General features: G+C 35.2%; 1 protein-coding gene across 24 annotated transcripts in view; it reads left to right on the forward strand.

Moving 5' to 3' along the window:
* Positions 1-17908, forward strand: part of Pard3 (par-3 family cell polarity regulator) — a 669836-nt gene that overhangs the window by 303730 nt on the left and 348198 nt on the right. For all 24 annotated transcript variants that reach the window (XM_078023416.1, XM_078023399.1, XM_078023411.1 and 21 more), the window contains exon 4: positions 525-703. In XM_078023416.1, the coding sequence (XP_077879542.1) occupies positions 525-703 (179 nt within the window). The remainder of the gene's footprint in view (positions 1-524; positions 704-17908) is intronic.

A 17908-nucleotide genomic window follows, 5' to 3' on the forward strand; every position in this document is an offset into this window, starting at 1 on the left:
GTACAGTAAAGAGAAATGAGAAGCAGAGGAGAACGGGGTATCCTACCAACAGCCACACAGATAATGATGGAGAAGCCCACATACACGTTCTGGCAGATCTCAGAACTGACCCTGTATCACATCTTCTTCACCATAAACTGTTTTATTGGAACAAGGGAGCTGAGTGTGGTGGCACATTTCTGTAATCCCAGTGACTCAGAAGGCTGAGGCAGGATGACAGCAAGTTCAAAGCCAGCCTGAGCAATTTAGTGAGACCCTAAGAATTTAGCAAGACTCCTAAACCACTTTGGCTCAGTGGTTAAATCCCTGGCACCAAAATAAATAAATAAATAAATAAATAAATAAAAGAAATCAATAAAATAAAGGAACGAGTGGAATTTGTATTTAGCATTCTGAGCTATTTAAGAAGCCACCTTCTATTCTTCAATCTTTGAGATTTAATTACCTTTATCTTAACATACAGTTTTAGACATCAGCATCCACATTTTAAACATAATGCTTTTTTTTTTTATTTGTGTTTTTAGATATGCCTCTTCATGTCCGACGAAGCAGTGACCCAGCTTTAATTGGCCTCTCCACTTCTGTCAGTGATAATAATTTTTCTTCCGAAGAGCCCTCAAGGAAAAACCCTACACGCTGGTCAACAACAGCTGGCTTCCTCAAGCAGAACACTGCTGGTAGTCCCAAAGCCTGTGACAGGAAGGTAACCACCTCTCCTTTTTTGCTGCCACCTTTGCATCTCTTGTCTTCTTGGTGTCCATGATAAGTGTCCTGTTGGGTAGACTTTTTGCTCCTAGGGCTTGCTTCCTCTGGCCATTTGTGGATATATTATTGACTTTCACATCAAAGTTCAGACAACCTATTTTGTATCATGCTTGAATTTTCTGATAAAATTCAGTGATAGGTGTAGTATATACTTTTTATTTAGGAGAGTGCTCTCCCAGTTAGCTACATCCCCAGCCTTGTATCCATATTTTGCCTTGATATTGTGTTCTTATGGTTAAAAAGGAAAAGTTTTGGCCAGGTGCTTTGGTGCAGACCTGTAATCCCAGCTTCTGGGGAGATGGAGGCAGGAGGAATGGCAAGTTCAAGGCCAGACTCAACAACTTAGCAAGTTCCTGTCTGAAAAAGGGGGGGGGCAGTGGGTGAGGTGGGATGGGATGGGGCATTAGGGATATAGCTCATTGGTTAAGTGTCTTTAAGTTCAATCCCCAGCACCAAATAATATAAAAGAAATAAAAAATTAAAGAATAGAAAAAGGAAAAATTTCAGCATGAAATGTGTACCATGTAAAATCCTTTTCCTCTTTTTGCCTTTGGTCACGTTTCTCTACATAGGTAGCTCCTTTATTTGTTTTTTTTATAAGTTTGTCCTTACAAGGACATTTTACACTCATATAAGGAAATATTCACATTGGCTCATAAGGTACATTAAAACAGTTTTAGCATTATGGACTTTAAGGATGAAAGTGGACTTCGTGGTACTTTATTCTGAATCAATCATTTTTCCCCATATCCCTTTTAGATGGAAGTGAGCTGTCCAGGCAATGTAATTTGCTTCCTTGACCTAATTTACTTGAGTCTTTGACCTAATTTATTTAGTCCAAATAAATATACTTTAGTCTATGTGATCTACTTTTTTAAAATATTTTTTTTTAGTTGTAGATGGACACAATATCTTTATTTTAGTTACTTATTTTTTATGAGGTGCTGAAGATTGAATTTAGTGCCTCATGCATGCAAGGAAAGTGCTCTACCAGTGAGCTACAACCCCAGACCTGTGGTCTACTATTAAAAGTTTATTTTTTATTCCTACAGAAGCATGTCTGTAGCCTTTTTCTTTACCCAGTGAGGTTTAAGTTAGGTTTATTGTTTTCACTGCTGAATCTCTTGAATGGATGCTCCATGAATATCTGTTGAATGATTTAATAAATATTTTTCAATGTTGTCAGTAATTTAACATAATTGTGAGAAATATGGAAATCGTATTAATCACATTAATATCAAAATGGATATAGTTTGAGATTTGCTTCATTTATCCTTTACATCTGTGTAAAAATACCTATTAAATATATTTTCTTTAATTTTGTTTTGTGTTTCAACAGATTCTTTTCTATTAGTTCAAGTAAAAAAAAAAAAAAAAAAGAAAAAACACCTGGAATATATAAGTTGAAACTGAGAAGAATGTTCTAGGAAAAATAATGTGTACTTTAGTTTCTGATTTTTTGTATTAAGAATTTTACTGTTAAGGTCAGTCTCCCAAAATATTTTGTTCTTACAGATTCTATGAGGATCCACTTTGAATTGTTTTCTTTTTAAGATCAGCTAGAAATTTTAGCTGACTCTGTCATGCAGTTGACTATCCAAAGAAGGGGAATCCAATTTCTGAATTGGTTTCATAATACTAATTTTTGTTTAGAATAGATCCAATTTACATGTGATTCACAAATGTACAAAAAAATCAAGTTTGCAATTAAAAAAAATAATTTTAATATTGTTTCCATGAGTTGAAGGATGACATTATAGTAAATATGGTTTTATTTATTTTTTCATTCAACATTTTTGGTATATGAGCAATTTCAGTTATAGCAAACAGACCAATTTTTTTCAACTTCCCACATTTTTTTTAAATTTATGCATGATAGTTGAACATAATAATGGGATTTGTTGCTTCATATTTGTACATGCACACAATATGACAGCATAATTTGGCCAGTATTGCTCCCCAGGTGCCTGGTCTCTTGTCCCTCTCCTCTACTGATCTCCCTTTGATTTTCATGAGATCCCTGTCCCCACCTTTCTTTTCCTTTTTCCTCTCTAGTTTCCACATAAGAGAAAAACTTAGAACCTTTGACCTTCTGAGTCTGGCTCATTTTTCTTAACATAATGGTGTATAGTTTCATTCATTTTCCTGTAAATGACACAATTTCTTTTTTCTTTGTGGCTGAATAAAACTTCATTGTGTGTATAGCATTTTCTTTACCCATTCATCTGTTTATGAACCCCTAGGCTGGTTGCATAGTTTGACTATTGTGAATTGTGCTGATATATACATACGTACACAGTGTAAATACTGATGGGTGATACAGCTGTGTTATATGATGGTTCCATATCTAGTCGTTTGAGAAATCTCCATATTGACTTATGTAGTGGTTGTGTTAATTTACAATACCACCAATAGTGTATAAGTGTAGACCAATTTTTAACATAAAACATTTTGATCATGCATGGAATTAATACTTAATTATTATTATTATTATTATTATTTTTAACAAAACACTGGAGAGATCACAGACAAAGAAAACTGGAGCAATGCACATTTGGCCTGCCTCTATGAAGAGGCAGGGCTTCAGCCCTCCTCTGGTCTACATGCTGTCTCCAGGTGTGCTAACATTGCCTTTCCTTACCTGGCAAACTGGAGACTGAACCTAGAAAAGCTGTCATCTAAGAAACTTTCTTTTTATGGCTGCCATTAAATCTCATACTTCTGAATCTGAGGAGGTAGAGTGCAGTTTGTGTCCAGACCTTCACTTGCAGGAAAGTCTAAAGATAGAGCTTTGCCTTCCAGCTTCTGAGCAGAGGAAAGTGAGAGGAGGGTTTAGATGCTCACTTTCAATTATCCACATCCACCTCACTGGTTGGGCTTTAAGTAATGTGAGTCTGTCATTGTAAAACACTGGAAAGTAGTCAAGATGAACCAAATGAAATTATCGATGACTGTAAACCCCAGCAACAAGCAGTATTAAATGTTAGTGAATTTTGTGTGTCTGTATGTGAGAGAAAGGGAGAAAGGGAAGGAAGAAAGGAGAGAGGGAGATTGAGAAAGAGGAGAAGGGAATGGGCATAGCAAAAAGATATATTCTTCCAAGGAATGTCCTCTGAGGCCTATTTTCTCCAACTAGGCTCTAACTCCTGCAGTTTCCACCACCTCAAAATAATGCTGCCAAATTATTATTCTATTACTGGATTAATCCACTGATGAGGTCAGAGTCCTCATCTTCTAATCACCTCCCAAGAGCCCTGCCTCTGAACACTGTTGCACTGGGGACTAAGCCTTCAACACAGGCGCCTTTAGGGAACACTTCGTATCCAAACCATAACACTTATTTTCAGTTATAAAAAGACTTTCCATCTTCTTAATATTCAGAAAAGAGGTTGGAGGAAAGCATACTTGCTGATTAGGCACAAAGTATTAAGTATATTTATTTCTGTAGAGTCCAGGAGAGCTTACTTATGCTGGGTAATTTGAAGATGTTATAAATTCTCGTCAATTGGTAGTGGTTTAGGTTTTCATACACATAAATTAGTTAAATGTTTTTAGTCTTGTGATTTGTTGATCCTTAATGGTTAAAATCAGTGAAAATTCTCGAATGTTCAGTGTAGAACTTGTCTACATTGTAATGTGGTTTATATTCTTCCACATTGTGTAAGCACAACAAATAATTCCAGAACAACGCACCCATCTCATAAAATTTCTTATTCATGAGCAGGAAAGTTCCATTCTGATATGTTTGAACAGCTATTGTGTCTAACCCCCTCTTATGATTCCACCCCACAAAATGAGAAGTAGAATCTTTCTAGTTGAAACAGTGACAATATTTTACTTCACTAAAAAATTGAAAGGCGATATAAACAGACTTTGATGATGGATGGGGCTAAGCCTGCCGCAAGCTTGGAGAGGCTAAGGGTTGTTCTCTGGGCTTGTGGATTTGATAAACTTTTTCATGCTTTTATTTGGGGGCAAGATATAGAGTCCAAGTAGTTTGCTTTCCTTATAGTTCTTTGGGATATTTGCTCATTCCTGTTTCCAGCATTTTGGAGTGGACTACCTTTTCCATTGCTCATTGCTGTTTCCTTTCATTTTGTGGAAAATATCTTGCTAGAAAGCTGTATTTTCATTTGAGATTTTATGTGTGCTTAATATTTTGTCTTTGGAAACAAAGTTTAGTATTTTTTTAAATTGTAGATGGCCCTTTTATTTTATTTATTAATTTATTTATATATGGTGCTGAGAATTGAACCCAGTGCCTCACACATGCTACGTAAGCACTCTATCACTGAGCTGCAACCCCAGTCCAAGATTTATTATTTTAGTCATTGTGAATACTTAAATCATTTTGTCACCTCTTTGGTCTTCCTTAGTCAGTGTCACAGTGACTGAAGAGGCCAAATCGTGTGTGGAGGAGTCTTTGATTTGTCTCATCAAAAAAGACATAATGAGGCACTTAGCAGAACCAGCTCACCGGGAAGTTCCAAGGATAAAGACTCTGTATTATTTTTACTGATCATTTGTCACAAGCCATTGTTTCTTTCCCCTAAATAATGACAGATGTTGCTTTTCTAAATTATATATCCTCTTTCCTTAAAAAAAAAAAAAAAAAACCTAAGTAGATTTAGATTCTACTTAAAAACTGTGTTGACAACTTTCCAAGAGAGATTCTTACCTGATTAAGAGGAAGAAAGAAAACATATTGCATTGACATTACGAGCTTCTTTTTTTTTTTCCTTTTTCCAATTTCTCAATGAGAGAACTTGGAATATTTTTGTTCCCTCAGGTTTATTATTTTTGTTTGCTTTAGTTGCTTGGTGTATTTGGTGTTTCCAATATCTCCTGATACCTGCACCCTCTTGGAAAAGATACTTTCTTAATTACATCTCTGTAATCTTTTCTTTCCTCTCTTTTAGAAAAGTGGGCTCTACGTTTAGAAAAAAAAAACAATTGGTGCGGCTGGGGATTTGAACACAGTAGCCTCACACATGTTAGACAAGTGCTCTGGACTAGAAATTATTTTTATAAACATTTCTTACAGTACATTTTAAGGTTCCCCAGTAAATTTTCTTTCTGGTAATAATAAAACTTGCACTTCTTGTTTACCAAATAATGAAAGGTAAAGAGAAGCAAATAAGTCATTCAAAATCTTGAAGAAGACTGGTGTTGGCATTATGATGTCCTAACTTCAGCACTTCTGTGGTACCCAGCCCTGTAAGTCCACACAGATATTCGCAGTCCTTAACTGCCAATGAGGAATTACCCAGTAGTATGGTTAGACTTTCAGCTTATTTTCCTAATTTTTTTTGAGAGAATTTTCCTATGTCTCATAAAAATTGGTAGCTAGAATAGTATTCTATCATGTACTGAGCTTTTTATAGTTGCTGTTTATTAACTTTATTTGGTGGGTTTTCTTTTGTTTGACATTTATATTTTTGCCAATTTTGTTTGCTCTTATAAGTAACCTTTAGAAGTGCCCTTCAGAGGATATCCTTATATATCAATTTCTGTTGACATCTCTGACTATTTTCTTAGACTAGATTCTTGGAGTAGACTTATTTGATCAAGGAGAGGAACATTTTAAAAAAGCCATTGGTAATTATTTCATATAAATTCATGAATAATAAAATATAAACTAGTCATGAGGTATAAAGCATTATTAGAAGTCCTGACATTTTGGAGGTGGGGCTTCAGAGATGTGTGTGAAGAAAACAAAGCAGAAACCAGTACCATTCCTGTTCCAGAACCTTCTTTCTTACTAAATAGCTTGATGGCTGTATTTGAATGTGCATTAGAATTATCTATGGATTTTTATGAGAGGGAAACACACACATACACACACACACACACGAACAGATTCCATTACCCAGTTTAGGAAATGCGTCCACATTTCCTTGAAGCTTCTTTGTTGATTCCATGGCTCATTTTTGTGATAACCTCAGGTATAGCTAAAATGGAAGTGTGCTTGCAAATAGGAGTAAAATGAGTATTTTGATTCATTTTCAGGGCATTTTTTTTTAATCATAGCAGAACAGAATCTAGAGCATTTATTTGGTTTTGTGACATTGCTCTTTTTCTTGTACTTGCATTGCACAAATTTATCATTTTCAGGTGAAAATCAAATAAAATTAAGTTATTCTTAATTTTTGTTAAAAGACAGCTCTTTAAAATAGTGAATATTCCCATCCATGCAAAACTAGAATTGGACATATTATTTTTGAGGTAGAAGGTGTGATATAAACAGTGCTTTTGTATGCTGTTACTTTGCACTTCCTATCCCACCAGCCCACTTCCTGTCTTACTTAGTTCCATGTGTGCTTCAATACAAAAGGTCAAGATGCTCCATTCTCAGTATCATGTCGGAGATCACCAATGATAATTCATACACATAACATCTCCAGAAAATGCCTACTCTGTTTTACTGAGGGTGAGAAAAAGTTTGCTCTTGATATGCACACAATAGACTAACAAATAACATGGAATCCAATTGCATGTTGCTTGTAAATAGCTTCTTACTTGTTTGCTTATTTAGTAAAAAATAATTCTTCATTTTACCTTTTTTCTCCCTTTCCCCTTTGAAAATTCCTTGGCTTCCTGGTCTCTGCATAGTATTTATTTGTCTAGTGTATATTACCAGTTGTCATGTTGGTTTGTTTGAGAATACAATTTTGGTTTTAAACTCATACCCTTGACCCCTTGTCTATTGAGAAAAATATTCTCTATCTTTTGGTTATTTGTGAGCCGAGCATTGCTGCCAGTGTTACAGTAACCATCCAAAATCCCAAAGGATGAGCTGAGATAGTTCTTTAAAACCACATGTTCCCTCTGTGACAGACCTATAGCTGTGTTTAATTTTCTGCGGCATTAGCTTCAAGGGAGATCCAGCTGAGACCTAGATCTTAGACTACTCTGCTGTAACATTTGTATTTCCTGTTAGAGGTCTCTAAAACTATAAATTTTATCCTTCTGTTTTGCATATTAAAAGACTTTAAATTGAACACAGTAAGTTTTTGGACTTTCAGTCAGTGGTGATTATAATCATTATAACAATAGGCCTACTTCAAGTGCTAGGCTCACCTAGCCTGATTTGTTAATAACCTAGTCTTATCTATTTTTGGGCCACATTTAGGAATATAACTTGCCTTCCTGTACTTTAAATATTATAATTTGTGTTCAAAATTTTAAAATCCTAACATTCTATTGAGAAACATTTTATTTGAAACCTGGATGTGATATCTTTAGAGTTCACACGTCATCCCAGGAATATAAATCCAAAATAAAGTCAGAATCTTTATTGAGCCTCCTCAAAGTTACATATAGTACAAAAGGAAATTGAATATGCTGTACCTGTTTTTCTTAAAGATGAGGACAAGGACATAGCATTGACTATTTTGATCAAAAATTCACATGGTTTTATACACTTAAAAATACTTTGGCCTTATTTCACCTTTAAGAATTTATTTCTCTTTTTAATTTTTGATAATTTAGCTTATAATCAGTTCCCTTCTGAATCATGAAGTGAGATATAGACACTTAAGTTCCTGCCATGAACAAGAAAAGTATCAGATGGTATTGCTTGATACTGAAGCACCTGGTGTTTCCATCATAGCTGTTCTAGTTTTGAGCGTCCTTCATTTTAATTTGCATGTATTCCCAGTGCCTGGACTTCCTTTGGAGGAATACATTCCAATCAATGTATTTTGCAAGTTAGAGGTTGCAAATGTTTTCCATTTATACCAGTTAGTATTATATTACTCAAATGAAATACCTTAGGCAGTTATTAAAGTGCTAATATTGGGATCAGGATGTAGCTCAGTAGTGGCACACTTGCCTTGCTTGCTCAAGGCCCTGGATTCAATCCCCATTACCACAAAAAGAAAGAACTAAGATTTACGTGCGCTGTGGTTCTGAAGTTGACAGTACAAGTTCAGGTGGCCCCATTGCTTTGAGTGTCTAGTGAGGATAGTGTATTGTGGAGGAGGATGTGGTGGAGCAAACCACATAACCATGTGCTTGGAAGTGGGGAGACAAGAAGAGTCCAGGGTCCCAAAGACCTCAGGACTTCCCATTAGGTCCAACTCTTTGAGGTACACAGAACCTCCAAACCTTGGGGACAAATCTTTTAGAAGTACATGGACCTCAGCTGAGATATAGTGCCAAATTCAAGTCATAGCAGCAACTCTCCTCTCTCCAAACTACATCTGCTTTTGAGGCTTTGATATTTTCATGGAATGTTAGCCACATGGTCTTGAGTACTTGCCGTTTCCAGCTTGCTATGTTGATGTGTTACATATTACATTTCATTTAGCCACTCTCCAAAAGCATAGGTACTGTTGATATTCCTGTTATATTGTTTATTGATGATTAGAACCTTAGGGAATTTAAATAACTCACCTAATAGTCCAGTTGTTATATGATAAAAGTTATAATATGAACCTAGATTGTCCAATTTTACATTTTGTGTTCTTGGAGCTGGGGGTTTATGTTAGTAGTAAAGCACTTGCCGAGTATGTGTGAGTCCCTGGGTATGATTCATAACACTAAAATAAATAGATAAATTATGTTACCTCTCAGTATATTTACAGAGTTTGTATATGGCCAAATGTCTATTTGGTTGAATATTTTAAAATAAGAGATACATAAAATACCTTGTCAAGCTTTAAAACCCCTAAAACTTTCTGTTAAGAAAATTAAAAATATGAGTAGAACAGTAAAGAACATTTATTTATTTTTAAATCTGACATGTTTTGAAAACCTTTGCAAGTCTGTATTGTATTTGAAATCTTATTCTTAAATAGAAATATTTGAATTTCATTAATATCAATACTAATAATTATTATTGTAATTTTATCATTATTGAGAAATGACATGTTCAGCCGACTTCTTGATAACCTATGCATGATGCTAGCAACAACTTAGAAATAACAAAATAGTGATACCATTGAATTATAACCCAAGGACTAATGTGAGCTGATGATTGATTAGAAAATCAATGGAGTGAAGGGACACATTTCTTTATAGAAGAATTTCAGGTAATATGTGCACCACTTTTGCCTCCAGAAGCTGGAGCTTTGTTCTCTGCGTTAGGATTGGCTTTGCTTACTGATTCATTTCCAAAGAATAGAAAATGCAAAGTGAAAAATACTGACCTGGTCCTGGAGAAGAACGGTAGGATCACCATGACCAGATGAACAACACAAGATCACCAGTGAGGAGTTGTGTTGGTATCAGGTACCCCTGGTAGGAAGTGATGAGGTGGGCACTTCACCTCAATGTCCCCCTCCCTCAAAACCCCACAACATAGTTTAATCTTGAGGAATTATCAGACAGATCAAAATGGAGGGGCATCCTAATACCTGACTAGTTTTCTCTGAGAGTGTCATGGTCATAGAAAAACGAGGGAAGACTGAGAAGCTGATTAGGGCCAGAGAAGGGCTAGGAGAACTTGGTGACTAAATGCAGTTTGGAATCCAGGATTGGCTTCTGGTATAAAACAAGAGCATTCGTGAATGAAATGAGGAAAAAGTATTATACCAATGTTAATTTCTTGGTGTTTAGAAATAACCCATAGGTTATGAAAGGAAGTTGGGTAAAGAGTTTACAGGAGCTCTCTGTACAATCTTTGTAAATTTTTCTGTAAATCTAAACTTTTTCTTCTAAATTAAGTTGTTTCAGACTCTAACATTATACACTAGTTTGTATCACTTCCATTTTGTGCTAATAATCAGAGATTCTAATACACAGGTAATTGGAATGTCTGGAACCAGGATTCAGCTGCTGGTCTCTGCAAGCCTTCTAACACACCTCATCATTCCCTTGTATGTGTATTTCCTTCTTTGGAAATGAGATATGTTTTTCAGCTGATTTATTAATTATTGATTTGTGGTTGGTACCTTTCCTGTTATAAGACTGAATCTAAGAAATGGTCACTTGATTTGTTTTCTATGTAATTAGCTATGTTGGTCCTGGAACTCAGCACCTTGTGCATGCTAAACAAGTGCTCTACCACTGAGCTCCATGCCGAGCCCTTGTCCACTGGTTTTAAACATGCTGCATTCTCCTGGCTTTCAATTTTCTTGTGGGTCATCCTGATGCTGCAGCTGTTATGGTTCTGCTTTAATCAGATTAAGCTTCCCAGAGAGGGCAGGGTTTCAACAGGATCTACTAAAAAATTCTCTGAATCACATTTTCTAAAATTCTAATTTTTAGTTATAATTTAGGGCAAAAATAATTTCCTGCTCAGAAAATATGCTTTGTCTTCTGATGGAATTGGAGGGGGGAGAGGTTTTTTGTTTTGTTTTGTTTTGTTTTTGGTTGTTTTTTTTTTTTTTTTTTTTTTTTTTTGCTGAGAGTCCAGAGCCCTTTTGAGCCCAGGACTCTGTGTATGTCAGGTAAACATTTTACAACTGACTTGTACCCTGCACCCCCAAGCGTCATAATTTTTTAGAAGTTTGTGCTTTCTGTTTCTTAACACTAGATACTTCCTAAGGAGAGTTGCAATTCTCTAGAAAAGTCATTATTTTTGTTCAACAGGCAATGTCCAAAATACATCTACAGAGATGGTTTACCTGAGGAGGCAGTTTTGCAATTATGGGGAAAGGTATCTTATCTTTGTGCCTTACATTGAGTTTAGGAATTTCCATAGAAATTCCCAATAGTTCTGTGAATCCATCTGATTCACTGAAGTCTTGGCGTGGTAAGCTTGAAAATATTAAGAAGAAAGTGCGAATATTTTATATTATCTGACTAGTTACATATGACGCAGATATTTTGACTTAGAAATTTTAGTAACTTCTTGAAAAATATTTATACGTACACACTCACCTACATATGCATATAGAGATACATTCTTTTTCAGATTTAGTTGAAAAATAGGTAGATAGATATAAAAAACTTATGATTGTGTTAGTCAGCTTTTCATCATTATGACCAAAATACCTGCTAAGAACAAGAGGAGGAAAGATTTGTTCTGGCATGTAGTTTTGGAGGTCTCAGTTCCTGGTCAGCCAGCTCCCTTGCTCTGGGCCTAAAGTGAAGCAGGACACCATGGCAGTGGGAAAGCAGGGAGAGGCAGAGAAAGAGGTAGAGACAAAATTATGAATGAGCCAGAGACAAGATGTTATGTACAAGCGCACACCCCCAGTGACCTCCTTCCTCCAAACATGCCCTAACTTCCTGCAGTTTCCACCTGCTCTCCTAGTCCATTCAGCTATCAATGGATGAATTCATAGCCCTTATTACTCCTAAAAGTTCTACCTCTGATCCTTGTTGCATTGGGAACTAAACTTTCAGCACATTAATGTGCTTTTGGGGAGGGACCTTCCAGATCCAAAACATAACAATGATGCACATTTAGATAAGGCATAAGACTGTAAGTATCATGGAATAAGAAGATGGCTATTTTACTTTCTCTCCCTCATTCCCTAGAATCTCTTCTTCTCTTGGTGTTGTGCAAAGCAGTCTTGGTGAAAATGCTGTTGTTACTTATAATTTTAGTTTTGAGATCAACAGGGCTATGTGTTTTTGAAAGAAAATGAAATGTGTGTATATTTCAAGGTCAGAAATTATTTCTAAAATGATTTTAAATTGTTTCAGATTTTATTTTGGTTTTCAGAGTCAAGCAATATTAGTAAAATGGTACTCTTCATGTTATTTGTGCTTTAAGAAATTGAGTCAGGTACTGGAAATGAACTCAGTAGTAGAGCCCTTGCCTCGCCTCTTAAGGTCCTGGGTTCAATTTCTAGCACCACAGGGCGATAAAAATGATGCCAGGTGAGGTGACTTCTGCCTGTAGTCAGATGCTTGGGAGGCGTAAGCCAGTGAATCCTTTGAGCCCATGAGTTTGAGACTGGCCTGGGTAACATAGTGAGATCTCATCTCAAAAAAAAGAAAAGAAAAAGAAAAGAAAAATTTAAATTAAAAAATTAAAAATGGAGGAATAAGAAAGAGAAATGAGAGATCAGGCTTCCCAAAATTTAATCCTACCTGAAATAATGTTTTGTGTGTATGTGTGTGTGTTTATCTCCTAAATGTAGCTAAAGGAGTATAGGTCAAAATGGAGGACTTCTTTTTCTCTATTCCTGACATTGGCTGATTATGGGATGCTTTTGGCTCTAGGAAAATTGAATAGCCATGTTGGTTTTTATGAAGGACTATGCCAGAAATAAAATGAAAGCTTCCATTGTCCCAGTTTTCTTGTTGGTCATGTTCTTTGGTTCCTCAGCATCAATGGGGAGAAGACATTTTTTGTAGAGTTTGGAAAAGAATTAAACTTCTCTTCTCCTCACCTACTTCTGCATGTTTTCATAAAAGCAAACATGCAGTTTTCCAGTTATACCTGGAAAAATATCATTGTAATTTACCAGAATTTTAAAGCAGACCCTTTACTTTAAAAATATATACATATAGATGTATACAATATCTTTATTTATTTATTTTTATATGGTGTTGAGGATCAAACCCAGTATCTCACACAGGCAAGGCAAGTGCTCTACCATTGAGTCACAACCCCAGCCCCTTTACATTTAATGATTTTTTTCTTAAGATTATGTAGTGTTTCTCAGTGAGCCAACATCTGTACTAAAAATATAATATGTGATTGAAGATTATTCAGTTGCTGTGCCTTACTTTATATAAGAGAATTCAGGAGATACTTTCTGTGGGAGGGTTCAATCTCTACAAATGGATGAATACCAGAAATTACTATCATTACCCTTGAGAGGGAAGAGATGGCATATCTCATTACTCAGGAATTGACTAGCAATTGGGCATGGAGGTGGATAGGCACATCCATGCTGATTTGTGCAGAGCATCTGGTCTTCTTTGGATTCCTATTTCTCCTTTGAGACAGCAACAGGTTAAGTTAGATATTCTTTGCCTTCTTTATTCCAGATTCAGGATACTTCATCTAGGGCTTGGGTGCATAGCTCAGAGGTCGAGGATGTGCCTATTATGTACAAGGGCCAAACTTAATTCCCTGTACTAGGGGGAAAAAATTCTGCATGTAAACTTTTTCATTGTATTCTGAGTTCTTGAAGTGGATTAGGAAAATTTGTTCAAACAAATAGCCTGAATATTCTGTCCATCAACAAGCGAATACACTTTTTTTCTCAGCAGCACATGGATCCTTCTTCAAAATAGATCATATGTTATGCCACAAAGCAAGTCTTAGCAAATACAACAAAAATAGAGACACTACCGTTCATTCTATCTGACCATAATGGAATGAAATTAGAAATCAATGATGAAATTAAAAAAATAGAAGCTACTCCAATACCTGGAGACTACATAATATGCTATTGAATGATGCATGGATAACAGAAAACATCAGGGAGGAGATAAATTCTTAAAGTTAAATGAGAACTCCAATATAACATATCAAAATCTCTGGGATACTATGAAGGCAGTGCCAAGAGTAAAGTTCATTGCCATTAAGCTCATACGTTAAAAGAAGAATAAGTTAACAAATAAATGAGCTGATATTACATCTCAAAGTCCTAGAAAAAGAAGAACAAATCAACACCAAAAGTAGTAGAAGATGGGAAATAATTAAAATCAGGGTTGAAACCATTGAAATTGGAACAAAGGAAACAATTAAAAAATTGACAAAACAAAAAGATGGTTCTTTGAAAAAAGAACACCAACAAATTTCTAGAGGCACATGATGTACCCAAACTGAACCAGGAGTACATACACAATTTAAGCAGATCAATTTGAATCAAAGAAATAGAAGAAGCCATCAAAACCTACCAATCAAGAAAAGCCCAGGACCATTATGGATTCTCAGCCGAGTTCTACAAGACCTACAAAGAAGAATTAATAACAATACTCCTCAAATTATTCCATGAAATAGAAATGGAGATACCCCTTCCAAACTCATGCTATGAGTCTGGTGTCATCCTGATACCAAAACCAGAGACACATCAAAGAAAGAAAGTTTCAGACCAATATCCCTGATGAACATAGATGCAAAAATTCTTAACAAAATTTTGGCAAATCGCATACAAAAACGTATTTAAATATATGCACCGTGATCAAGTGGGGTTCACCCCAGGGATGCAAGGTTAGTTCAACATAAAAATCAATAAACGTAATTCATCACATTAATAGACTTAAAGAATCATGTGATTATATCAATTAATGCAGAGAAAACATTTGACAAAATACAGCACCCTAGATAAAGTAGGCTCTTTTGCTGTTCTTTCTCTTCTTTCACATTTTTCTGCTCTATGAACAGACCTAGAAGCTTTAGAGACAGTTGTCTCCTTTTTATGTTTATTTGACTTGAATCTCCATGAGAGATTTTGACCAACCTTTTAGCACACTGGATCTCTTTATACGGATAGCCTGATGCAGATTCATCTTTTTGGTGTTATTTTTCTTGAGTGATCTGGCAGTTGTTAACAAGCTGCTGGCCAATTGTACATTGTAAGTTAAAGCCAAAAATGTGTCTGGTTTTGTTAGAGTATTAACCTGAAGAGTTTCCTGTGCCTCTGGAAACTTGTTTGCAAGCTTCAATGTAATTCTCAAACATGTACTTCCATTTTTGTACATAAATTTCTGTTTGTGTACCTTTGTCATTTGTGAGTTTCTCTCTCAGATTAACAGTGTAATCTGTAAGTTATTGAGCATGCGTCATATCACACGTAGGGAGCCAATAGGTCAGAATTTTCTGGCCAGAATGAGTTTTAACAACTATGGATGATATCTTTAAAATTTTAAAGGAAAAATTATAAAATTTGATGTGTATAAGCTGAGAGGTTTTATTTTTTTACATTTTAATTTGGTTAGGTAATTAGTTTACTTGGATAATTATTTTCAGTTTTTGTTACTAATTCCTATTTAAAATGTAAGCTCAGTTAAAAAGTTAAAACAGACATTTAAAAATAAGATATTTATTACTTAAAATTTGAGCATTTGACAAAGGTTTACCTTCAGAATTTCTGAATTTTGACCATTTCGTGTTTTAAATTTTTGAAAAGTTAAAGCCATTGTTGTCTCTTGTTGCACACGCTACTGAAGTTTAGCAAAGTATCTATTCCTCACAATTTTGTCATTTTGACAAAAATGTGTGGGTGTCTGGGCTTCCTGTTTGTCTCATCATGGTTTCGTTGGCACAAGTTTTATAAACACTATTATTTCCCTTCTTTCTTCCCTGACTATCATTAGTAGTTATTAAGAATAGGAGGGCAACCTGTTATCAAAAAGGAAAATAGGATGTACTTTTGTACTAATGTTTATTCTCATTTATGTTCTGGATATTGTTTAAGGGATTACAGATAATGGAGAAAAAAACTGACCTCAGATCAACAACATTAGGCGTTTCACATAGTATATTAGCAACCAGGGATGTCAAATAATGCTTTTTTGTGGGGGTTTATTATAGATTCCCTTTATCCATAGGAGCATACTTCAAGACTCCCAGTGGATACCTAAAATTTTATGTAGTAGTGAACCTTTAAATTTAATGGTTTTTTTTTCTATCTTAACTAAGCACTTAGCATATAACTTTTGTAGTTTCAAGTGCAAGAACAAAACAACCTCAGCATACAATTTTCTTTCTTAGTATGTTGAGAACTTGTACTTTAAAAAAAAAATATATATATATATATATATATATATATATATGATGGGCACTTCAAAGCTTTTCTTTGCATATTACTACTACTTTGGCATTTTGGGGACTTTATTAAGTAAAATAAGAATTAATACCTGAATATAAGCACTGTGATACTCCTGCTGTTGATTTGATAATCATGATGACTACTGAGTAATGGGCCTGGATACTCTAGACAAATGTTTGATTCACTTCTGGTTAGAAAGAGCAAGAGAGTCGGGAGGGCACAGTTTCATCACATTCTTGTGAATGTTGTACAGTTCAAAGCTTATGAATTTTTCCTGTAATTTTCCATTTCACAATTTTGAACCATGGTGACTGGTAGCTAAAACCTCAGAAAGCCAAGCCACAGATGAGGGGGTACTAGTATGCTTCAAAATAGCCATGTATCTATCATAAGCGATGATGAATACAGGTCAAGAATCCCTAATCTGAAAATTCACAATCTGAAATACTTCAAAATCTAAACTTTTTTGAGCATCAACCCAATGTAACAGTTGATAAATTCCACACCATGAAACTGTTTTTCCTTGCGCACGCTTAAATATTTATAAAATTACCTTCATACTACATGTAGATGTTGTATATTAATGAATTTTGGTTTTAGATGTGTGTCTGATACCCAAGATATATCTTCTTCTGTATATGCAAATATTTCCAAATCTGAAAAACAATCTGAAATTTGAAAACAATTCTTATCCCAAAGCATTGTGGATATAATCTAAACCTATGCTGTGTTTGGAAGAAAATTCTTAGTTTCTATGTTTTAAAAAATGTCTTGTGGGGGGAGCTGGGATTTAGCTTAGTGGTAGAGTGCTTGCCTCGAACATGTGAGGCACTGGGTTTGATTCTCAGCACCACATGAAAACATAAATATATATAAAAAAAAGTTAAGGTATTTTGTTCATCTTAAAAAAAATGTCTGTGATTTGTACTGGTGCACACTTTTAATCACAATGAATCAGGAGGCCAAGGCATGAGGACCACAAATTCAAGGCCAGCTTAAGCAACCTAGTGAGACCCTGTCACAAAATAAAAATTCAAAGGAGTGGGGACATAGTGATAAAGCCACATGGTTTCAGTGCCCAGTACCCCCCCCAAAAAAAGTAAAAATAAAGTCTTAATAGATATGTTATTAGCTGCAGAACTTTCTGCCTTCATTTACAAGTTGGTAATTGAACCTGTTTCTTTGGTGTGTAAATCAGTTTATTCATCTTTCCCTTTCTCTCTTCCATCCCTTCTCTCTACTCCCCCATCTTTCTCATTGTTTTTGAGGATGACTTGAAAGTCAGAAACAATTTTATTTACAGAACATTTTATAGTTGTCTTCTTATATGCTTTATCCCTAGTGTTGTTTACTAGGTTGTACTCTGGAGTACCTATCAGGAGGCACAAAAGATAAACTCTGTCCATGAAGAGAGGAAAGAGTCTGCTACATTGAATCAACAGTGTGATTACTGATGATTTTAGCAAGCTTTATGTAATTGTTTTAGAAAAAAATTATCCAAAGCCATAATTACTAAT

This window comes from Ictidomys tridecemlineatus, chromosome 10 (genome assembly GCF_052094955.1).
Source record: "Ictidomys tridecemlineatus isolate mIctTri1 chromosome 10, mIctTri1.hap1, whole genome shotgun sequence".
NCBI classification, from domain to species: Eukaryota; Metazoa; Chordata; class Mammalia; order Rodentia; family Sciuridae; genus Ictidomys; species Ictidomys tridecemlineatus.